We start from the raw sequence: 24,645 nt of genomic DNA on the forward strand, positions 1-24,645 counted from the left end.
AGACCACAGAGAATGAGGAGTATGAACACAGTTTCATAATTTCCATTCACGACGATGGTTGTTCCCGTCGATTAATTATTGGCAATAGAGATCGTCGCTGGAACCCAAAGCTAGAGAAGAAAGAGATGAAAATATATATATATGGGGTGGAAACTCCGGCTTTGTATTGAACCCATGGAAAGGAAAGGAAAGGAAAAGAAAGAAAAATTTAAAAAATTTCCCTTTCATTGTTTTGTTAGAAGAAAAAAAGTGAAAAAAAATAAGAATTTCAAGTATAGTGAATCATAAATTTTCTCTCTCATTTTTCTCTCATTTTCCTCCTCTTCTATTTTCCTTTCTTTTCCTTTCTTTTCCTTTTCTTTCCATGGGTTCCAAACAGATTCAAGGGAGGCAAAGGACGATGTGAGGAGTGAGAAGGTGAGGACGGCAGAAGAAATGTACAGTACTAGAGAGAGAGAGATGAGACTTCGGTTCAGTTTCAAGAGCATGAAAAGCATAGAATATTCTTTCCAAGAAGAGGGGTATAATTGTCAAATTGTACAAAACATCGTGGCAGAATAAAAAACACTCTTGGCATAATGTCTACCCTTTAATTAAATGATATGATTAGTAAACTCATCCCTAAAACGGGAAACAAATTTAATTGGTCTTCCATTCGGATAGCTTACCTTAACATTTTGCAAAGTATTCCACACGGTTTTTCTTTTTCTTTTTTTGTTTTTGGGTCAACCGAAATAGAATAACTATGTCTAACGCGTTACATTACGATATCAACGAATATGTAAACTCAGTAAGTGATGAGTTTGCGAAAACTTTTTCCTCATCCCCGTTTTCGCTCATCTAAGTGAAAATCCTAGCTCCGCCCAAACAGCTAAAATAATGCACTGTTCCAAAACTCTGCTATATTTTCTCTCCATAATCTGGTTTCTAATTCCCGAAACAAAAGCACTAAACTTCAACCTGACCAACATAGGCCCTGAAAATCAAAACGTCGACATAACAGTATTCTTAGCTGCCTACATATCATACCAAGGCCTCCAAGTCACGTCCGATGTCAAAAATTCGCAGCAATCAGCTGGTAAAGCCACTTACATCCACCCCCTTCACCTTTGGGATAATTCCACTGGAAATCTAACAGATTTCTATACCCATTTCGTTTTTGTCGTTGACTCGGACGGGCAAACTGATTTCGCCGATGGAATTACCTTCTTTCTTGCACCAAATGGGTCGAATTCCTGGGGTGGTGAAGCAATAGGCCTACCAGTTGATGGAGGAAACCTTACTAGCCCTTTCGTTGCAGTGGAGTTTGATACGTTTCAGAATTCTGGTGTGGACCCAGTCGATATCAATCCTGTTACTCATGTAGGTATCGATGTCAATTCTATTATATCAAATGTTACTGCTATTTGGTACTGTAATGTAACTAATGGGACTGAGAATGAGGCTTGGATAAGGTATGATTCAAGTTCATTCAATTTAAGCGTAGTTTTTACTAGTTCTACAAATACTACCAGAGTGCAAGATACCATTAATTTAATTATTGATCTGAGGGATTACTTACCTGAATGGGTGACATTTGGGTTCTCAGCTGCCACAGGAAAACATTTTGAGAAAAACACTGTAAAATCATGGGAATTCAGTTCAAGTTTGGGAATTGATGAGACCAATAAAAATGTCACAGATCCAGTCAAACCGGGTTCGAATAAAATCTCCCTTGGAGCTGTGGTGGGATTGGTTGTCGGCTCGGGTGTTTTGGTTGGTGGGTTTGTTTTGGTTGGATTTGGCTTGTGGAAGAGAAGTAGAGCAAAAGAAGAGGATGAGTTCGAAGTTGAGATGTCCATGGAAAACGAATTCGAGTCCGGTGCTGGGCCGAAAAAATTTTCCTACGGTCAATTATCTCAAGCGACAAATAACTTTGAGGAGAAACAGAAGCTTGGAGAGGGAGGGTTCGGCGGAGTTTATAGAGGTTTCTTAGGGGAATTGAATTCTTATATTGCTGTCAAGAAGATATCGAAGGGGTCGAAACAAGGGATAAAGGAGTACGCAACAGAAGTGAAGATCATTAGCCGGTTGAGGCACAAGAATTTGGTGCAACTCATCGGTTGGTGCCACGAAAAGAAAGAACTACTCCTTGTTTACGAGTTCATGGAAAATGGCAGCTTAGATTTCCATCTCTTCGAAGGGAAAAGCTTGTTGACTTGGGCAACAAGGTATAAAATCGCTCAAGGTTTGGCCTCTGCATTGCTCTATCTACACGAAGAATGGGAGCAATGTGTAGTGCATAGGGACGTAAAATCAGGCAATGTAATGTTGGACTCCAATTTCAATGCCAAGTTGGGAGATTTCGGTTTAGCTAGATTTGTCGATCATGAGAAAGAGCCTCAAACAACTACTTTGGCGGGGACCAGGGGGTATTTGGCACCGGAATGTGTGGTAACAGGTAAAGCTAATAAAGAATCAGATGTCTACAGCTTTGGAGTCGTGGCATTGGAGATAGCTTGCGGGAGAAAACCCATTGTTACGAAGGTGCCAGAATGTCAAATGGTAATGGTGGAATGGGTTTGGGACCTCTATGGAATGGGAAGGTTGCTTGAAGCAGTAGACCCCAAACTTGGACCGGATTTTGGTGAGCGAGAAATGGAACGATTGATGATTGTTGGTCTTTGGTGTGCTCATCCGGATCACAATTTTCGGCCTAAAATTAGACAGGCGATTCATGTGCTTAATTTTGAAGCTCCTCCGCCCATCCTCCCGCAAAAACAGCCCACGCTATCGTTTTTTCCTCCGCCATTGAACACTACCACCACCAGTTCGGACACCAGCAAAAACCAATATTCTTGCAATGCTTACAACACAGATTCTTCCAAGTTCACCTCATCTTCTACTGCTCCATCTCCATCAATGTCACTTTTACATACAATGTAAGCCGGTTCAAAAAGTATGTCCATTTTTCTCCATATTGGTCTTGATTGTATAGATGTCTTGATTCAGTTGTTAGGCATGGTATAGATTTGCTTTTTGATCGAGCACTGCAAGAAACACAGGTCATGTGTCTGAAACTGTCCAATCAACACTTACTAACATGCATTAGACGGTTCCAAATACTATTGTGTTAGAATCTGTGTTTTAAATCTATGTTCCTGAATTTTTATCTTTATTGGAAATCTTTGTAGTTTTCCTACCACCAGGTCCAAGACTTGAGTTAATAACCATTCCTCTATGAGAATCTGCGTTCTTATGAGCTTAACTTAAATCTGAAATTGTCCTTATTTAAATTTTGAAGCTCCTCCGCCCATCCTCCCGCAAAAACAGCCCACGCTATTGTTTTTTCCTCCGCCATTGAACACTACCACCACCAGTTCGGACACCGGCAAAAACCAATATTCATGCAATGCTTACAACACAGATTCTTCCAAGTTCACCTCATCTTCTACTGCTCCATCTCCATCGATGTCACTTTTACATACAATGTAAGCCGGTTCAAAAAGTATGTCCATTTTTCTCCATATTGGTCTTGATTGTTTAGATGTCTTGATTCAGTTGTTCGGCATGGTATAGATTTGCTTTTTGATCGAGCACTGCAAGGAACACAGGTCATGTGTCTGAAACTGTCCAATGAACACTTACTAACATGCATTAGACGGTTCCAAATACAGTTGTGTTGAAATCTGTGTTTTAAATCTATGCATGGTTCTGAATTTTTATCTTTATTGGAAATCTTTGTAGTTTTCCTATACCACCAGGTTCAAGACTTGAGTTAATAACCATTCAGAATTTGCGTTCTTATGAACTTAACTTAAATCTGAAAATTTTGTCCTTCTTTATTTTATTTTTTTTTGCATTTGTTAGTTTTGTACCAAATTTTTGTGGGTTACTGATTCGTCACGACGAGACAAATCCAAAAAGTAAAAAAATTTCACTTTTACTCAAGTATTTTTATAAATATTAATTCGTCTCGATGAGACGAATCGGGAAAGTAAAAAATTTTCACTCTTAGCCAAGTATTTTGAGAAATAAACGGTCATTTCTCAAAATACTTGGGTAAAAGTGAATTTTTTTTACTTTTCCGATTCATCCCGTCGAGACGAATCAATAGCCAATAAAAGTTTGGCGTAACTAACAAATGCAAAAAAAAAATTCAAATAACGACAAAATTCTCAGATTTAACTTAAGTTTTAAGTTAAATTCATAAGAACGCAGATAAGTAATGGTGGGACTTTCAAGTTTTTGTTTGTATGGACTCAAAATCAAGGCTAGCTCATGTTTTCATTTTCCTAAATAGGACAAATTAAATCATAAAATTCATGAACTTAATCACAGCATCTATAACAAATGTAGGGGTATATATGATAGGAAAAAAATTTGAACTGCAAAAAAATTTCATTAATCTTGAAATTGTTACAAGACTAATAAGAGTAAAGAAATAGTATCATGTTCACAGAATAATCTACTGCCCAATCCGAGACCCAAAACCTATGATTGACAAGAAACCAATCAGAGGACACTTAATTGGGACCAAGCCCACCTGAATAGGCCGAAGCCCAAACACCCCAAATGAGTTTGAAACCCATATCAAAACAATACAACACATAAATGGGCTTGCTCCAGCCCAAACACCACAATCAAACCCTAACCCCACCACCGGTCCGCCGCCCACAACCAAACCACCAGCCACCAACACCCTAGCACAACCAACACCAATGCCAAGCAGCAGAGCCCAGGAAAATTACTTTCCCACGCTCCCACAAGGCCATAATGGTACAGAGTCTTTTCTCTTTCTTCGTCTCATTTTCTTTGTCTAATATTTTCGAAATTCATATCAATTTTCAATCGCTTATATCTTCTAATATAAATTTTCAAAAATATGCAATATGGATTTTGTTTGATAGTTCTCGATTAGGTCTATAAAACAAAGTATTCGAAATTATGAAAAATATTATAAATTGAAACATATAAGTGTTTAAAGAACAACACGTGTAACGAAAAATGACAAAGAAAAAGGGATGGAGGGAGTATATTTTTTGGGTCTTTGTTGGATTTGTAACGTGCACTTGCATTGCATGTGCCCAACTTCTTGTGTCTTTAATTCTTTTCACTTTCTAAAAAGAATTTTTCAAAAAATACCCCTTAGATTCTCCCTACTTCCAACATTTCTCTCTCTATCTCTCTCCACTTATTATCCCTACTATTTTTCAAAAAAAATTTCAAAATCCAAACCAAACACAGCTGCAACACAGATTTTGAGAGATTGGAGTCATGCCACCAATGCCCTTCTCCATCACACTTTTTTTTGGAATTTATACACTAAGTACTGGGCTCCACATGCGTGGTGGAGAAGAGCGTTGAGTACCACATGACAGTGCCCCAAGACCACCCAATAGTTTTTCTTGAAGTTTACGATCAATTATCTCTCACGACAAATAACTTTGTGGAGGAACGACAAAAGCTTGGAAAGGGAGGATTTGGCAAAGTTTATAGAGGTTTTCTGAGGGAATCGCACTGTGATATTAATGCTGTCAAGAGGATATCAAAGGGGTCAAAACAAGGGAAGAAGGAGCACACATTAAAAGTGAACATCCACTACAACACGAAAGGCTTATAGCGAGGATTTAGTTTCCTCGCTAAAAAGCTGATTTCCTCGCAAAATGTATTTGTGAGGAAATTTTTCCTCGCCTGTTTTCCTCGCAAAAAGCTTGTCGCAAAAAGAATTTGTGAGGAAAAAAATTTCCTCACTTATTCTGACCCAATTAGCGAGGAATTTTTTCCTCGCTATAGTTTTTCCTCACTAGACTAATACAATGTTTACAGAATCGGCGAGGAAATTTTTCCTCGCTAGACTAATTTTTTCCTCGCCAATTATAGTTTAGGCGAGGAAATTTTTCCTCGCTAAAACTCTTGAAACTAAAAATAGATAGTTCTCCAACTCATTTGCTTCTGCACGAATTCGAACCGTGGCCTCTTGTATGGAGGCATTCACTCCATCCATCACACCAACTTCCTTTCCAGTTTAAACCTTTGCCTTTTTTATATATAAACCTTTTGTACATCCTTTCACCTCTCTAAATTTGTTTCTTTAAACATTTCTCTCTAATTTTAGTCCATTCGTAGTGTTTCTTTAAACTTGTTTTTTTAAATCATTAACATTATTTGCTTTTATTGAATTTTTTTATAATTTAATGTTTTGTTATATATCTTTAATAAATCTTTATACCTTTCTAAATTTGTTTATTTTATACTTCGTTTTAATTCTCTCTAAGTTTAGTAACCTTTTGTAGTGCCTAAATTAGTTTGAGCCCTTTAAATTTCTGCAAATACGATATTTTTTTTGGTGGGTTAATTTGTTCTTACTGTGTATATGCGCCCATAACAATTTTAACTCAACTACAATATTACAATAGTAATAATTTGTTATGTTTCTTTTTAAATGGGGTTAACCTTACATATTTTGAAAATAGATTAGTGATATTTTGAAAATACATTTCGCAATTATTAAGTACTTTATCTTTTGTTTAGCTTTTCATTAATTTTTTTTGTATGAATTAATAATCAGTTATCTCTACGAAAAGCAATCCATATATCCCATGCATTCTTTTTCTGAAAAGCACATCATTCATCCACAAACTTATAATCCCTATGTCCAATCCTTTTTTTGGGTTTATAACAGTCAAAAGAACAGTACGATAGAATTGATGAATGCACTCTGTTACCTAGAGTGTTCTATTCCTTGGGTATTTATATACAAATAAGGTTACAAGTGATAAGCTTTACAAAAGATATTGTAAATGATAAAATATAACCACTGAAATGGCTAACATTATTAGGACTTCTTTTCTTGATCAATTGATTTGCACTGATTGGTTGACATCCCCCCGCAAGCTGATGGTCGAGGCATGACCTTCAGATTGAAACGCAGTGTCCGATGCGGGAAGATGCAAGTCCTTTTGTGTAAAAATATCGGCAATTTGATCCCTGGTGCTAATATACTGGACGGTTAAATCACCCCGAGCGACTTAATAATCTTTGTATTCAAACAATAAATTTTAGTAAAATTTGAACATACTGACATTGTTAACAATTAATTTCCGTTGGGGAAAAGTGAATTCATATAATTCGTGTGAAACATATTTTTATTTCATCAATTCAATGCGATTGACGAGGAAACTATTTTTTTCCATTTATCACTTTTTTTTTTTAATAAATTTGCTAATGATATTGAACTATGTAGTTGATTATCCCTTACCATCGTGATACTAAAGATACATGAACATAATTAATAATGACTTACATATAAAAAATTTAATGAGTCCTAAAAAAGATGACAAAATATTTTTTGCCAAAAAGTTACATTTAGCAAGGAAAACAGATTTCCTCGTAAAAGGGTTACATTTGGCGAGGAAATTATTATTTCCTCGCCAAATGTAACCCTTTTGCGAGGAAATTATTATTTCCTCGCTAAATATAACTTTTTGGCGAGGAAATTAAATTTCCTCGCTAAATGTAACTTTTTAGCGACGAAATTGAATTTCCTCGCAGATTGTGTACTTTTAGCGACGAAATCTCTTTTCCTTGCCATATTTCCTTGCAATAGGCCTTCCGTGTTGTAGTGATCATCAGCCAGTTGAGGCACAGGAATTTGGTTCAATTCATCGGATGGTGCCACGAGAAGAAAGAACTATTGCGTACTCCTTTATGAGTACATGGAAATTGGAAGCTTAGATTCCCATCTCTTCAAAGGAAAAGCTTGTTGACATGGGGAACAAGATATAAAATTGCTCAAGGTATGGCCTTTGCATTGCACTATCTACACAAAGAATATTGGGAGCACTGTGTGGTGCATAGGCAGGGGCGGAGCTATGTTGGGGCCCCGGCTCCAGCTCCCCGAGCATCCAAGTTTTAAAAAAATTTATTTTGTACATACCTTATTTTAAATATTATTGATAATTATTCGTGTATAACTACTTATAATATTAATAATTTTTGTTCGATTTGATAAAAAATTAGTTATTTTATATTCTCAATTTCGCTCATAAATAAAAAATAAGCACATGATAATTGAATTACCCTAAAGAATCATTTTAATGTACAAATGTAGTGAATCGAAGAGCAAAAACCTTATGATATAATAAGTATATGTTCCGATAAAAAAAATGTCTTTTAAGCCGGCCCCCTAGACTCAAAATCCTGGTTCCGCCACTATGCATAGGGTTGTAAAATCAAGCAATGTGATGTTGAACTCGAATTGCAATGCCAAATTGGGAGATTTTGGGTTTGCTAGGCTTGTTGATCCCAAAAAAGAGTCGCAAACAACAATGGAGGCAGGGACTAGGCTACATCACACAAGAATGTGTCGAATGTCTATAGCTTCAGAATCGTGGCTTTGAAAATAGCATGTGGCAGAGACCATAGGGTGAAAGAAGATGAGACAACAAATTTGGTGGAGTGGGTCTTTAAGGGAGGGGGAAACTGCTTGTAGCTGCAGACTTAAAACTGGGTGAAGATTTCAATAAGCACGAAATGGAAAGATTGTCGGTCCTTGGTCTCCGGTGTGCACCCATCCCCGGCCATAGCAAGCTCCAGCCTTCCATAAGAGAAGCGATTCAAGTTCTTAATTTTTCAGGCTCCATCGCCTTGTCTTCCATCCGCGATGCCCGTGGCAATGTATTCGACTCCGAATTTCATGGCTAAATCTTCACCTCTTCCATTATCCGATGATGAATCCCACTGTTTACTACGTACTGAGGCATCCAAATGGATTGTTAAGACGTTCCCTCGTGAGCACAATCCCTTTTGTGTTTGATTTTGTTTTTAGGAAGTGGAGAATATTATATATCCAACCTTGGACTTCTTTTACCACTAGGCTGGAGATCCCAAAGTGTAAATATTTTTGAACTATTGCTATGAACCTGAAATTCACGAATTTAATTCTTCTGTATATAAAACGCCTAACCGAATTAGTATAAGTAAACGTATCGCGATGTTTCATTGGAAACGGACAATCTGAGAAAAAACATTCTTGATTTCGATACACACTCTGCATGTGTGCGTATATACGAAAATACCATGCATCACATTCAAGCTAGAGAGACAAAGAGATACCTGGATAGTAAAAAGCGATACCAGGAACGCAATTTCAAAACGCAACTCTAAAAACAATCGTATCTAAATTTAAAGCCTTTCAATACACGTTGACACGCAGTTTCATGGCTAAATCTCGTCTATTTATTAACCGCTTTACAGCTAGCCGAAACGGTTTAAGGGTGGAACCGTGGAAGTTAACCTGAATCTTGAACGCTGATAGCGAAAAAGGTTGGCAACCCGTCCAGTCCTTCCAGTCCATGTGTTAGTTTTGTTTCGTGGAAAAATTAGACTGGCCTCCCTGAGGTTTTCAATAGTAAATACTATTGAATAGGGTCCGGCCTCTCAGCAGTTCAATGGTTTGAATTGGACGAGACAGTTTAGATCGGGACAGTCCATTGGTAGATTTAACGGTTCGGATTTTCTCATACACTTTTACTGGTAAGAATACACTCTTATAGGTAAAAGTGTAAAAATACATTCAAACAGCTAATTGCAGCAAATGAACGATCCCAATCAGGACTGTCTCTTCACAGGGACTGAACAAGATCCATTTTAACTCCCATTTGTTGACTCCTGAAATTTTAGTCAATCCTCAACCTTTTATTTGTATTGCCAATTTGAACCCCTTAGCTAGGGTTGGCAACAGAGCGGGGTGGAAGTGAATACCACTGTCCTCCCCGAACCTATATTCAATCCCAGTTCCCACCCGATCTCAACAGGGAAATTTCTTTAATGACCCTCCATCTCCATCTCAAATGGGGAACAGAAATTCCCGTGGAAAATCGGGGATATGTACCTAAACAAAAAAACCTTGCATTGTGCCACACAATTTCCTAACGAAATCAAAAAACACAGAATAGGTACAAACCATTCGCAATAAACATCCTTCGCCTTTGTCATTCAAAAGAAACATCCATAACATTTTGTGGGGGCTCCGTTCCGATTGGTTCGTACTTTCTGAATGTGGGTTCTTGGTTAGCTCCCGACTCCTTGATTAGTCCTGCAAAACGAAGCACGACTAAGAGACCACACCGGAGGTCCTCCGGGATGGCCCTCCGGTGCAAGAGTCAGATTGCTTGCCAGAAGGAGTTAGGGATTGGGAGCTAGGGTTTTGTTTGAGCGTACCTCTTCCAAGTAGGCATAATGGGATATTTATAAGGAACCCTTCGCTTGGTCTCCAAGATTGCACCAACGCTCGACACGCGTCGGCTGATGTCACTGTTGCATCACGTTTAGGGTTTTGCAACCGTTTTCATGATGAGCTGGCACCTTCACGTGCCACCATCATTGCTCTCATAACCGTTCGGATGACGTCACAACCATCATCATTGCCATGGTTGCTGTTCTGACGCGGATGAGCTGGATCGTCGGCCAAGCCATGCTCGGCACCGAGCATGTTGTGGGACCTTCGGCAATTATCCAAACGAACGTATCCTCCAACCCGAGCAGGTGTAGGGAATGGAGCATCAGAGGAAGTGGAAATTAGCGGGACCCTCGGCTACAGGGACCCTCGGCTACGGTTGGTGAACCGAACGCCCGAAGAAAGATATCTTGGAGTTGAAAGGAATATTGGATCACGCTCGGAATGGCCCGAGCCATTTTGCTCGGCCTGCTACAATAGCCCCTCAACCCATGCCAAAGCTCTTCGCTCGGTATGGGTTGATTTAAGACTTAGCCGATCTGGTCCCTTCGGCAGATCTAATCCGAGCCCCAAATAAGGTGACAGCTGTCGAGCATTCGAACGTGTGTGTCAGTTGAAAGGACGTCTTGGCAGACGAGGAGCCGGCTGGCGTGGGCGAGGACTTCAGTCGCCACGTGTCACGTAGAGGTTGGCGAGGGGTTCGGCGATGAAATGATGGGCGGGGATTTCGAAAAGGCCCGCTCCGCTTATAAATAGTGGTGAGGGAGGAAAGAGAAAGTTCTTCTGCACTTTCTCTCTCTAACGTCTGGAGTTTCTCTCTCTAAGATTCCGTTCCAGAACTCAACTTAAACCCAGATCTTCAACTTCAACCCCCATTCCAACATAAATCTTCAGGTATGTCACCGATTCTTGTCGTTTTACTCTTTCTCTTGCTTTTCATGTTTATTTTCTGGGTTTTTGGGATGATTTTGGGGGTTTTTGTACTGTATAAAAAGTAGAGTACTGGGATGAACGATGATGTTCATCCCTGAACTCAACTTGTTCTTCCGAGCCCCCATAGAATGTCTGGGGCTGGCCGAATGACTTCTACTGATGGGGATAAATAACCGAACGATCCCCCACTCTTTTGTTTGCCGAACGTAGGGAGTCTTTTAAGAAGTACCGAGCCCAATATAGGTTAGCATGTGACTCGTGAGCCGATAAGAAAAAACCGAACTTCCAAACGATCTTCTTTGCCGACGCAGATTTCAATAGCTTAATACCCCTTTGTTCTTTTCCTAGGTCTGGCTCACGAGGTCATCGACGTGTCTTCAGACTCGGACTGCTCGGTGACCGAATCCGATCGTCAATTCATCAGCGAACTTATCGAGTGGCGTAGGCTGAGGAATAGCCGAGCGATTAATTCTGCCTCAACGAGAATGTCGGCAACCTCTCCTGTGTCTGACGATTCTAACGCCGAGCGCGATCACGAGTATGCCGCCGACGACTTCCTTACGGAGCCCGAGATAAGTTTCTCCCCAGAAACACAATCCGAAACCGAGCCACAGTTGGGGCAGGAAGCCAAGTCAAGGCTCGCGTCAGGAGCCGAAGCTTCGACATCGGCTCCGAGCGACGCCGACCTTTTTGACAAGGGTTTGCTATGTCCCTACGCTCACTATTTCAGCGGCAGCCCTGGGGAGTACGAAGCCTTCCGAACGAAATACAATATTCCCGAGGATGTTCTGATTCATAGAGTTAAGAGCACCGACATAAAAGACCATAGGGATCACCGTCCCGAGCATATAACCGTGCCCCTTATGGCCATTTGCGAGGCCGGGCTTCGGTTCCCAATTCACCCCTTCCTCAGGGAAATTCTTTGGAAATTCAGTTTAGCACCCCATCAACTCACGATCAACAGTTACCGAATCATTATGTCGGTAATTGCTTTGATCGAGAGTCAAGATTTGGACTTCACGCCGACGGACCTCTTTTACACATACACCATGTCCAGACATGGGAAATCTGGCCGTCAGTATTTGTCGACGCGTCCCAAAAAGGAGCCTCTGGTAGACGGACTTTCGGATACAGACAAATGGGCTGATTTTTACCTCGAAGTGCATGGAAACTTCGAGTTCGGCGATGGTCTCCGTCGATTCACCGTTCCAAAAGTGGCTGATACGAGAGGTGATAAGACCGAATGTGTTTAAGTTATTTATTACGTCTTTCTTTTGTCTTCTTTTCTGCTGAAAGCATTTCTTGAATTGCTGTTGTTTTTGTAGAGCTCGACCCTATTTCCAAGGGGCTTAACACCAACTCTAGGGAGAAGGCGAGCGAGACGCTGCTTGCCCAGGTTTGCCATCACGCTCCGACCCTTCTTGACTACCGTCCCTCTTATAAAGGTGTGCTGAGGAAGAAGGGGAAAGGGAAAGAGGTCGCTCAAAGCAAGAAAAAGACACCAAGTGCTCCAGCTGCCGAGGTTGTACAAAAGAAGAAGGGAAATCCCAACGCCGTCGGACTCCGAAAGAAGAGGCAACAGGGAGGGGTGAAATTGCCGAGGATCGGATTTACAGCAGAGGAGTGGCTTACTCCGTTCGATTCTGCCGAACTTCTCCAGCCCTCCTTCAAAGATATGTCAAAAAGGAACATTCCAAGGCCTGTGATCCCTACTAAGTCGGCAAATCTTGGCCGAAGCCGAAGCTCTTCTGAGCAGCAGGGTCAGAAGGAGAAGAGACAGAAAACGTCAGAGGATGTTGTTTTGCCGACCGTTTCTCAATCTGTGCCTCTTGACACAATTCCAGCCCCTCTGTCAAAGGATCAGGGGAATCTTGTTGAACCACATATCGACCTTACTGATCCAGCCACCGAGGCCGCCGTCCGTCGCCAGTTCAGCCCTTCGTACACGATGCCTGATGGTAGGGTTCTCCTTCAGAACGACTCAGTCAAAGAGGAGCCGAACCTTGCCATCACACTTCTGAGGGGGCTGGCCCTGCCGAGGGATTACGATCAGGTTCCTACCAACCTCCTTCCAGGTCTTGGTGAGATGTGTTCTCATCTTGTTCAGGTTTGTTCTCTTCTCTCTCTTCTCTATCTTTTTCCTATTTATTTCCTCTCTTTTTTCACTTTGCTCTTTTGATTAGGCTGGGCAAGCTGCGCTTAAGGCGTATGACAAAGCTTCCAAAGTCTCTGCCGAACGGGAGAGGTATAGGTCTGACCGAGATTCCTAGCGAACCAAGTTTAGGATCTCGGAGCAGCAAGTCAAGGACGAGGAGGTTGAGATGGAACGGTTGAAGAAGGAGCTTGCTGAGATGAGGGTCGCCGCCGAAACTGCTGAGGCCGAACTGAAAAAGCTAAAGAGGGAGGAGAAAGAGAAGATTACGGCTGCCGACGCCCGTCGTTATGAGGCCGGGATTCAAAGAGCCGCCTTAGAGTATACCCAGATTGCTCACAAGATGGTAAACGACGAACTTGAAGCTCGGTTACCTGATTTCTTCAAGCTGGGATATGCTGCCGGTGCCGACGCCATGGCTGGTGTTATGGCGATTCAGCCTGAGTCGGGTTTTCTGAAGCAACTTCCCGAGCCGGCTGTGCCTGACCTTGACCTTCCATACACCGAGGAGGAGGTCAGCCTCTTCCTCCTGAGGATGATGAAGAGATGACCGATGTGCCTGCCGTCGATCAACAGCAGAAGGTTGGTGAAGGTGAGAGCCATCCTCAGGCTCAAGACAAGGTCGTCGAAGATACCCTAGTTTAGGATTTTCCATAAGTATTTTGTTTTTGAATATTTTGAACTTTGCTTCATTGGACTGGATGGCACCGAACGTTTTGGATTTTGCCATGCCAGATGTAATAGTTTTAAGGGGGGTAGGCATCAAATGTTTCACTAAGCCGAGCCCTCTTCGTAGGAGTTTTTGAATTCCAAGTTTATGTTTAAATGATGACTTAGAAGGAATTCTCAACTTTGTTACTGCATTGAATTTTTTCTCCATGCCTTAGAAATATTTTCTGATTTTGGCTGCCGAAGGTTAAGCAACCTTGGCTTGTTTTCAAGGTTTTGATAGTTACTCATGATAGCCCCTACTTTGGTGTAAGGCTCGGCTCAACGTGCCAGTCTTATGCCAAGGTAATAGGTAGAGTAACTGTTTCATGTGGCCATTTAGTTCAAGTCAAATTATGAACATAGCCGTACTGAGGATAAGCTTTCAGGTTCATCTATTGTTTTCTGTTTGAAATTTAAGTTGTCCGAGTTGTTTATGATTTACTCGTAACAGCCCCAGCGCTGGTATAAGGCTCAGCTCAAAATGCCAGCCTTGTACCAATGTAATATGTTTAAGTAAATGTTTGAAGTGGCAATTTGTTCAAGTCAAATTATGAACGTAGCCGAACAATATGTTTATCATGTTGTGGCTGGAAATCAAATTGTCCGAGCCATAACATGTTTGCAGTAAAGAAATCCGAACGTAACTGTAATGTTTAGAATACCGAGCTATAGTGATCGAAGTTTGTAATCAAATATAGAGAACATTGATGCCTCAGAAGTAGGAGAGATTTTTCATTGAATAAAAATATGGTCAAGACAAGTACAGTTTTTTGGTGAGAGCAAAGTAATAGACTTTAGAGCTGGTGAGATAGATTGAGACCGAGGAGAGACTTCAAAGGTAGGCCTTCCTGAGGTTCAGAGCGTTTCAGAGGTTCTCAATTTCCCTTCCTTCTTTGTCTTCTAACTTGTACGAGCCATTGCCGACCTCTTTAATCACCCTGTAGGGTCCTTCCCAATTTGGTTTGAATTTTGTCTTTTGATTGGCTCGGACAACCTTCCTCCAGACCTAGTCATCGGTTCTGAACTTCTTAAGCCTTACACTTCGATTGTAGCCCCGAGCGACTTCCTGCTGATAGTTGGCTAACTTGAGCTGAGCATCGTCTCGCTTTTCTTCGGCTAAGATTAGCTCGGTTGCCACTGCATCATTGTTAGATTCTAGATCAAAAGTTTCGGTACGCAGGGTCGGGAACTTTGATTCCAGTGGTATGACAGCCTCCATGCCGAAGGCCATTGCAAACGGAGTTTGTCCAGTGGAGCGTCTGGGAGTGGAGCGGTAGGCCCAAAGGACCCTAGGGAGTTCTTCGGCCCATTTTCCTCGTTTGGAGTCTAGCCGACGTTTGATGCCAGCGCATACAGTCTTGTTAGTGGCTTCGGCCTGGCCATTGCCCTGGGGGTAGGATGGGGTCGAATTGAAGAATCTGATTCCGAATTCAGCACAGAGTCCAGTTAACTCTTTTCCGACGAATTGGGAGCCATTATCCGAAACAATTGCATAAGGCACACCGAACCTCGTGACGATGTTCCTCCAAACGAATCGCCGAACGTCTGCTTCAGTCGTTGTTACTAATGGCTCGGCTTCCACCCACTTTGAAAAGTAATCCGTTGCAGTGATCAAGAACTTGAAGCCCCCAGGGGCAGTTGGAAGTTTGCCAACTATATCCAAGCCCCACTGAGCAAAGGGCCATGGACTAGTGATAGGTTTGAAAGATTGAGCGGGCTGCCTTGGTATAGGGGAAAAAAGTTGGCAAGGCTTGCACTTTTTGACCACTTCTTCACAATCTTTCTTCATTCCTTTCCAATAGTATCCTTGACTGAGAGCTCTTTGACTTAATGAACGGCCGCCAGAGTGACAACCACAGTTGCCAGAGTGGAGCTCGGTTAAAATAATTGGGACCTCGGTTGGGTGAACAACTCGAAGATATGGCCCAGTGAAGCTTTTCCTGTAGAGTTGGCCGAGCTTAGAGATCCAGTAGTAGGCTGCTTTGCTGCGTATACGGTGGGCTTCCTTTTTTTCCGAGGGTAGTGTATCGTCTTTGAGGAATGAGACGATTTCATCCATCCAACTTGGGCCGAGGGAGATGTTGAATACTTTTTCCGAGACTTCGAAGGTTGGCTGGTGGATCTCGCCGAGGCTGATGTGTCGGTATTCAGATGCTTTACATGCCGAGGCCAGACTTGCCAGAGCGTCGGCATGAGCGTTGTTCTCTCTGTTGATCTGTTCGATTTGAAATCCTTTGAACCCTTTGATTAGCTCTAGAGCGGTAGCTTGATACTTAATCATTCTTGGGTCCCGAGCTCCATAATCGCCTGTTACTTGATTGACGATCAGCTGAGAGTCGCAGAACACTTGTAGGTCTTCAACTTGCAAACTTGCCGCGGCTCGGAGACCAACAAGCAGAGCTTCATATTCAGCTTCGTTGTTTGTGGCTTGGAAGTTGATTGTGATGGCACTTTCATGAAGGACGCCACAAGGGTTTACAAGAACAACCCATGCACCCGAGCCGTTGCTGTTTGATGCCCCGTCAACGTGCAACTTCCAAACGTCTCCGCTAAATAAGTTCCAAACTTTCCGAGCCTCTTGTTGTTCTAGCATCCCATAATTAGGCTTGACCAATGTTTCCTCGTCCGGGCTTCCAGGGGTGAATTCAGCAATAAAGTCTGCCAATACTTGTGCCTTGATTGCCGTTCGAGGCTCAAAGTGGATATCAAAATTTGCTAATTCGACCGCCCATTGAGATACTCTGCTTGACAGATCAGCCTTCCTCAAGAGATTTTTAAGTGGAAACTCCGTGAGAACTATGATGGGGTGCTCTTGAAAATAAGGAAGAAGTTTTCGAGCTGCTGTAACCAACGCTAAAAGAAACTTCTCCAGTGGCAGATATCTCGTCTGTGCTGGGAGTAAGGTTCGGCTAGAAAAGTAGATTGGTTGATCCTCAAGGCCTTCCCGTCGGACAAATGCCGAGCTCACGGCATGTGGAGAGACAGCTAAATAGAGATGAAGAGTTTCAAAAGCTACTGGTTTGACAAGAAGAGGGGCCGAACAGAGATAAGATTTCAGCTCGGTGAGGGCTGCATCACAATCTTCCGTCCACTTGAAACTTCGTCGGCTTTGCTTCTTAAGAGTTTGGAAGAAGACATGGCATTTATCCGACGAGTGGCTAATAAACCTATTGAGAGCCGCTGTCATCCCAGTTAGCTTCTGAATTTCCCGAGGAGTGGATGGTGGTTTTAATTGCTGAATAGCTAAGATCTGGTTCGGATCCGCCTCGATACCGCGCCGAGTAACCAGGTAGCCGAGGAACTTCCCTGAGCTAACTCCGAAGGCGTACTTGTCGGCGTTAAGCCGTAGCTTGTGCTTTTTCAAGATTGCAAAGACCTCGGCAAGATGAGAGAGGTGATTCTCGGCCTTGAGACTTTTCACCACCATATCGTCAATATAAGCCTCCATTATTTCTCCGATGAGAATTCCGAACAACAGGTATACCATTCTTTGGAATGTGGCTCCCGCATTCTTAAGACCGAACGGCATAACCAGGTAACAGAAGAGGCCTCTAGGTGTGATGAATGCCGTCTTTTCCATATCGTCGGGATCCATGGCTATCTGGTGGTAACCTCGATAAGCGTCTAAGAAACTCAGCCGAGCGTGACCCGCCGTTGCGTCTACCAATTGATCAATCTTTGGAAGGGGTAGACAGTCTTTCGGACAAGCATCATTCAAGTTGGTGTAGTCCACGCAAACTCTCCATTTTCCATTCTTCTTTTTCACCACCACAGGGTTCGTGAGCCAAGTGGGGTATTGTACTTCTTTGATGGCGCCAGCCTCGAGGAGTTTACCAACTTCTTCATTAACTGCGTCGGCATGAATACTGGCCGACCGCCGAGGCTTCTGAATGACAGGCTTTGCTGATTTTGAAACTTTGAGGGAGTGCTGGATGAGCTTTGGGTCAATGCCTGACATATCATACGGCGTCCATGCGAAAACTTCAATGTTGCTTTTGAGGAACTGCAAGGTTTCGTCACTCTCAGCTTGAGACAAACCCGCGCCGAGCATGAAATATCGCGATGCATCCTCGTTAAGTGGGAATTTGATAAGATCCGTAATTGATTTCTTTTCAGGAAGAGATCCGACGTCTTCGAGGACTGGTTTGTCAGGGACTTCAACCCAATGTACTCTTTTGGGGCTTGATGACTTTCCAATGGCCGAGACGTAACACTGTCTGGCTTGTAACTGGTCTCCAAATAGGTCTTCTTGTTTGCCGTTAGCGCCGATGTACCTGACCACTTGATGGTAGGTTGAGGCGACGGCCTTAATTGAATGGAGCCAATTTCGGCCAAGGATTCCGTTGTATGGGCTCGGTGCATCTACAACGATGAATTCTTGATTAGAAGCAACCGAGCCCGTAACGACAGGGAGGGTAATCCTTCCGAGAGGCCAAACTGGAGTGCCACTAAAACCAATTAAAGGGACTTCTGCTGGTAAAAGGCACGACTGTGGGATTTTGAGCTCGTTGAAGAGAGATAAATACATCACTTCTGCCGAGCTTCCTTGATCAATAAGCACCCTTTTGACCGAGTGAGTTGAGATTTGGATTGTGACCACCAGAGCGTCGCTATGGGGGGTTTGGATGCATTGAAGATCTTGCTCGGTGAAGGTAATTGACCAGGGACGCTCGAGCATTTTGACTCTTTTTGGAGCACGATCGATGGAAAAAATTTGGGTAACTTTCTCAGCTTTGACAAGCTCTTGACGAAGCTGTTTTGCTGCCTCCTTTGTTGTTGACCCATGAATAACGTTGATTACTCCGACTGGACGTGGAATAAGGTTTTGTCCACCAGCGTTCGGCTGTCTCCTCGGCATCTTTGTCCAATCGATATGATCATCAAGAAGTCCTTGTGCCGTTAGATTTTCCAAAAGTGCCTTATAGGGAGCGCAAGCCGTGGTGTAATGCCTGAGCTCGTTATGATACGAGCATCTCTTCCGGTTGTTGTTATTGCCTTCTTCTGTGTTCAATTTAGGAGGGTTTGGCCAAACAAAGAACGGTTCCCTCTCTATCGTACGGAGGAGGAAATAAATTGGCTCTTTGAAAACCGTGGTTTCAGCTATATAGTCATGAGCTTTCGGCCCCTTTTTGTCTGCCACCTTGACTGTGTTGACCTGCTTCTTCGGCTGGACAGCGACCACAGGCTTCGGTGGTGCGATTTGGGGCGTGGGGACATGAAGGCTTTGAGGTACGATTGAGTTTTGTCCTCCTTGGAGTTCTCGCACGGCGAGGAACTCTTCGTAGGAGCAGAACTGTTCTACCGTCCTCATTAGCTCATTCATTCCGTGAGGCGCCCTTATTGCCAGCTCATCCAAGATCTTGCTTCCTGTTTCCAACCCATTCTTGAAGTTCCTTGCCGCCCAGTATTGATCAACACCGGGTATCTCGTTAAACAATTGCCAGTAACGTTCGGCATACTTCCGAAGCGTCTCGCCGGGCCTCTTTCTCATCTGTGCCAAGGCATCTTCTTCCTTGGCTTGCTTGTTGCTAGTGATGAACCGATAGTTAAAAGCTCTTTCAAGCTCTTTCAAACTGTGGATCGATCCGGCCTCTAGTTGGTTGAACCAAAGCAAGCCGAGGCGCCCAAGACTTGAGGGGAATGCTTTGCACATGATGGCATCGTCGTCGGTGACGCATGAGATGGTGCTTCTGTAACTGATGAGATGGGTGTATGCCTCGGTCGTGCTGGGATCGAACTTCTGGAACTTTGGGAGATGTAGACCTAGCTTCGGCAACGTGGCTTGGATCTTTGCCGAGAAGGGTGATTCCGTCAGCTTTTTCAACTGGTACTCGTGGGTTGGCCGAGGGGGATGACCTTCCCGAGCGTTTCGAGACTTCTTTGATGCTCGGCATTCTTGTTCCCTTTGTTTTCCTTCGTTCTCATCCTGCCGACGTTGAAATCCCCTCTCCCTCTTCTCTATGGGGACCTTTCTGTAGTCTTCTTCTGGAAGATTTTCGGTATGGTAAACTCTTCGTTGGCTAGGGCGATCGTCTTGCCGAACGATGACACTTACACTCCTTTCACGGTTTAGCCTCCGACCGCTTACTGAATTTGTTGGTCGGCCTTCGTAGACCTTTTCCCGAGGGACTTCATCATGTTCGATCCGATGGCTTTGGGGACCTTTCCCGTTTCTTCTCGGCGTTCGGCTTCTTTGCCGTTCGGATTTGTACGGGATGAGAGCCTGATCGTTGTCTTGAAATTCCACGGTATCGTAGCTTTGGGAGCCCTGGGAGTATTCGTCTCCAGCCGATGAACTCGAGAAAATGGTATGCAGGCTCCCCTCTCGTCGTCCTTATCTTCCCCTATGTCCCGCACCATTGCCGAGACGTTTATGAACTGGTGAGAGCTGCTGCCTAAGGCGAGCGCTATCCCCTGTTCGATGGTCTGTCAATGGTGGGTCCAGGCGGTCGTGGACTGAGATTCGTTTTGGCCGCGCGTCAGCACCCAAAGGAGGAGGGGGTGGCAGATTTCCTCTCCGGCGCCGACCCTGAGATCCAGAGTGGGATGCCGTTGGAAATTCTTTGGCCTTAATTTTTTCGATCTCCATTCGTAGGACGGCTACATCAGTGTTGGTCTGTTCTTGCTGCTGTTCTAGCATTTGTACATATGCCAGAGCATCTTCACTCAGGCCGACTGGACGTTGGATGGAAGAGCTCACGCCTGGTGGAGTAAATCCAAGAGGGTGAGATGGGGAGGCGTTGATACCAGTTTCGGAGGTGATGTGCAAAGAGGAACTGAGGGGTTGAAAGAGAGGAGGTGGTGGTGGTGCTCCGCCCATTTTTCTTTGGAGGAGACTGGTGGAGATCTGGAGGGGTGAGGTTTTTAGGTACGAACGAGGCGGTCGAGGTGGAGGAGCCGCCGTGGATCTGAGAATCAAGTTCACGTCGGGTTCACCAAATTGTGGGGGCTCCGTTCCGATTGGTTCGTACTTTCTGAATGTGGGTTCTTGGTTAGCTCCCGTCTCCTTGATTAGTCCTGCAAAACGAAGCACGACTAAGAGACCACACCGGAGGTCCTCCGGGATGGCCCTCCGGTGCAAGAGTCAGATTGCTTGCCAGAAGGAGTTAGGGATTGGGAGCTAGGGTTTTGTTTGAGCGTACCTCTTCCAAGTAGGCATAATGGGATATTTATAGGGAACCCTTCACTTGGTCTCCAAGATTGCACCAACGCTCGACACGCGTCGGCTGATGTCACTGTTGCATCACAGTGAGCCCTGGGAGTATTCGTCTTCGCTTGGTCTCCAAGATTGCACCAAAATTTCATTAATCTTGAAATTGTTACAAGACTAATAAGAGTAAAGAAATAGTATCATGTTCACAGAATAATCTACTGCCCAATCCGAGACCCAAAACCTATGATTGACAAGAAACCAATCAGAGGACACTTAATTGGGACCAAGCCCACCTGAATAGGCCGAAGCCCAAACACCCCAAATGAGTTTGAAACCCATATCAAAACAATACAACACATAAATGGGCTTGCTCCAGCCCAAACACCACAATCAAACCCTAACCCCACCACCGGTCCGCAGCCCACAACCAAACCACCAGCCACCAAAACCCTAGCACAACCAACACCAATGCCAAGTAGCAGAGCCCAGGAAAATTACTTTCCCACGCTCCCACAAGGCCATAATGGTACAGAGTCTTTTCTCTTTCTCTGTCTCATTTTCTTTGTCTAATATTTTCGAAATTCATGTCAATTTTCAATCGCTTATATCTTCTAATATAAATTTTCAAAAATATGCAATATGGATTTTGTTTGATAGTTCTCGATTAGGTCTATAAAACAAAGTATTCGAAATTATGAAAAATATTATAAATTGAAACATATAAGTGTTTAAAGAACAACACGTGTAATGAAAAATGACAAAGAAAAAGGGATGGAGGGAGTATATTTTTTGGGTCTTTGTTGGATTTGTAACGTGCACATGCATTGCATGTGCCCAACTTCTTGTCTCCCTACTTCCAACATTTCTCTCTCTATCTCTCTCCACTTATTATCCCTACTATTTTTCAAAAAAAATTTCAAAATCCAAACCAAACATAGCAGGTTGCAACACAGATTTTGAGAGATTGGAGTCATGCCACCAATGCCCTTCTCCATCACACTTTTTTTTGGAATTTATACACTAAGTACTGGGCTCCACATGCGTGGTGGAGAAGAGCGTTGAGTACCACATGACAGTGCCCCAAGACCACCCAATAGTTTTTCTTGAAGTTTACGATCAATTATCTCTCACGACAAATAACTTTGTGGAGGAACGACAAAAGCTTGGAAAGGGAGGATTTGGCAAAGTTTATAGAGGTTTTCTGAGGGAATCGCACTGTGATATTAATGCTGTCAAGAGGATATCAAAGGGGTCAAAACAAGGGAAGAAGGAGCACACATTAAAAGTGAACATCATCAGCCAGTTGAGGCACAGGAATTTGGTTCAATTCATCGGATGGTGCCACGAGAAGAAAGAACTATTGCGTACTCCTATATGAGTACATGGAAATTGGAAGCTTAGATTCCCATCTCTTCAAAGGAAAAGCTTGTTGACATGGGGAACAAGATATAAAATTGCTCAAGGTATGGCCTTTGCATTGCGCTATCTACACAAAGAATATTGGGAGCACTGTGTGGTGCATAGGCAGGGGCGGAGCTATGTTGGGGCCCCGGCTCCAGCTCCCCGAGCATCCAAGTTTTAAAAAAATTTATTTTGTACATACCTTATTTTAAATATTATTGATAATTATTCGTGTATAACTACTTATAATATTAATAATTTTTGTTCGATTTGATAAAAAATTAGTTATTTTATATTCTCAATTTCGCTCATAAATAAAAAATAAGCACATGATAATTGAATTACCCTAAAGAATCATTTTAATGTACAAATGTAGTGAATCGTAGAGCAAAAACCTTATGATATAATAAGTATATGTTTCGATAAAAAAAATGTCTTTTAAGCCGGCCCCCCAGACTCAAAATCCTGGTTCCGCCACTATGCATAGGGTTGTAAAATCAAGCAATGTGATGTTGAACTCGAATTGCAATGCCAAATTGGGAGATTTTGGGTTTGCTAGGCTTGTTGATCCCAAAAAAGAGTCGCAAACAACAATGGAGGCAGGGACTAGGCTACATCACACAAGAATGTGTCGAATGTCTATAGCTTCAGAATCGTGGCTTTGAAAATAGCATGTGGCAGAGACCATAGGGTGAAAGAAGATGAGACAACAAATTTGGTGGAGTGGGTCTTTAAGGGAGGGGGAAACTGCTTGTAGCTGCAGACTTAAAACTGGGTGAAGATTTCAATAAGCACGAAATGGAAAGATTGTCGGTCCTTGGTCTCCGGTGTGCACCCATCCCCGGCCATAGCAAGCTCCGGCCTTCCATAAGAGAAGTGATTCAAGTTCTTAATTTTTCAGGCTCCATCGCCTTGTCTTCCATCCGCGATGCCCGTGGCAATGTATTCGACTCCGAATTTCATGGCTAAATCTTCACCTCTTCCATTATCCGATGATGAATCCCACTGTTTACTACGTACTGAGGCATCCAAATGGATTGTTAAGACGTTCCCTCGTGAGCACAATCCCTTTTGTGTTTGATTTTGTTTTTAGGAAGTGGAGAATATTATATATCCAACCTTGGACTTCTTTTACCACTAGGTTGGAGATCCCAAAGTGTAAATATTTTTGAACTATTGCTATGAACCTGAAATTCACGAATTTAATTCTTCTGTATATAAAACACCTAACCGAATTAGTATAAGTAAACGTATCGCGATGTTTCATTGGAAACGGACAATCTGAGAAAAAACATTCTTGATTTCGATACACACTCTGCATGTGTGCGTATATACGAAAATACCATGCATCACATTCAAGCTAGAGAGACAAAGAGATACCTGGATAGTAAAAAGCGATACCAGGAACGCAATTTCAAAACGCAACTCTAAAAACAATCGTATCTAAATTTAAAGCCTTTCAATACACGTTGACACGCAGTTTCATGGCTAAATCTCGTCTATTTATTAACCGCTTTACAACTAGCCGAAACGGTTTAAGGGTGGAACCGTGGAAGTTAACCTGAATCTTGAACGCTGATAGCGAAAGAGGTTGGCAACCCGTCCAGTCCTTCCAGTCCATGTGTTAGTTTTGTTTCGTGGAAAAATTAGACTGGCCTCCCTGAGGTTTTCAATAGTAAATACTATTGAATAGGGTCCAGTGAATATGGTCCGGCCTCTCAGCAGTTCAATGGTTTGAACTGGACGAGACAGTTTAGATCGGGACAGTCCATTAGTAGATTTAACGGTTCGGATTTTCTCATACACTTTTACCGGTAAGAATACACTCTTATAGGTAAAAGTGTAAAAATACATTCAAACAGCTAATTGCAGCAAATGAACGATCCCAATCAGGACTGTCTCTTCACAGGGACTGAACAGGATCCATTTTAACTCCCGTTTGTTGACTCCTGAAATTTTAGTCAATCCTCAACCTTTTATTTGTATTGCCAATTTGAACCCCTTAGCTAGGGTTGGCAACAGGGCGGGGTGGAAGTGAATACCACTGTCCTCCCCGAACCTATATTCAATCCCAGT

General features: G+C 42.9%; 2 protein-coding genes across 2 annotated transcripts; both read left to right on the plus strand.

Moving 5' to 3' along the window:
• Positions 1-779: 779 nt before the first annotated feature.
• Positions 780-2,925, plus strand: LOC131308406 (L-type lectin-domain containing receptor kinase IX.1-like). Its single transcript, XM_058335334.1, has one exon. It carries the CDS (start codon positions 880-882, stop codon positions 2,923-2,925), a length of 2,046 nt encoding a protein of 681 aa, XP_058191317.1. The 5' UTR covers positions 780-879.
• Positions 2,926-20,447: 17,522 nt separating this feature from the next.
• Positions 20,448-22,546, plus strand: LOC131307129 (putative L-type lectin-domain containing receptor kinase I.1). Its single transcript, XM_058333540.1, has 4 exons — positions 20,448-20,566; positions 20,671-20,739; positions 20,884-20,978; positions 22,194-22,546. The coding sequence occupies exons 1-4, from the start codon at positions 20,448-20,450 to the stop codon at positions 22,544-22,546; spliced, it is 636 nt and encodes a 211-aa protein (XP_058189523.1).
• Positions 22,547-24,645: the final 2,099 nt, after the last annotated feature.

This window comes from Rhododendron vialii, chromosome 11a, assembly GCF_030253575.1.
Source record: "Rhododendron vialii isolate Sample 1 chromosome 11a, ASM3025357v1".
NCBI lineage: Eukaryota > Viridiplantae > Streptophyta > Magnoliopsida > Ericales > Ericaceae > Rhododendron > Rhododendron vialii.

Coding starts and splice junctions, on each gene's coding strand:
- LOC131308406 (XM_058335334.1), top strand. CDS start 880: ATGCACTGTTCCAAAACTCTGCTATATTTTCTCTCCATAATCTGGTTT.
- LOC131307129 (XM_058333540.1), top strand. CDS start 20,448: ATGGTGGGTCCAGGCGGTCGTGGACTGAGATTCGTTTTGGCCGCGCGT. Junction 20,567..20,670: donor GAGATCCAGAGTGGGATGCC/GTTGGAAATTCT, acceptor TACATATGCCAG/AGCATCTTCACTCAGGCCGA. Junction 20,740..20,883: donor GGTGGAGTAAATCCAAGAGG/GTGAGATGGGGA, acceptor TGAGGTTTTTAG/GTACGAACGAGGCGGTCGAG.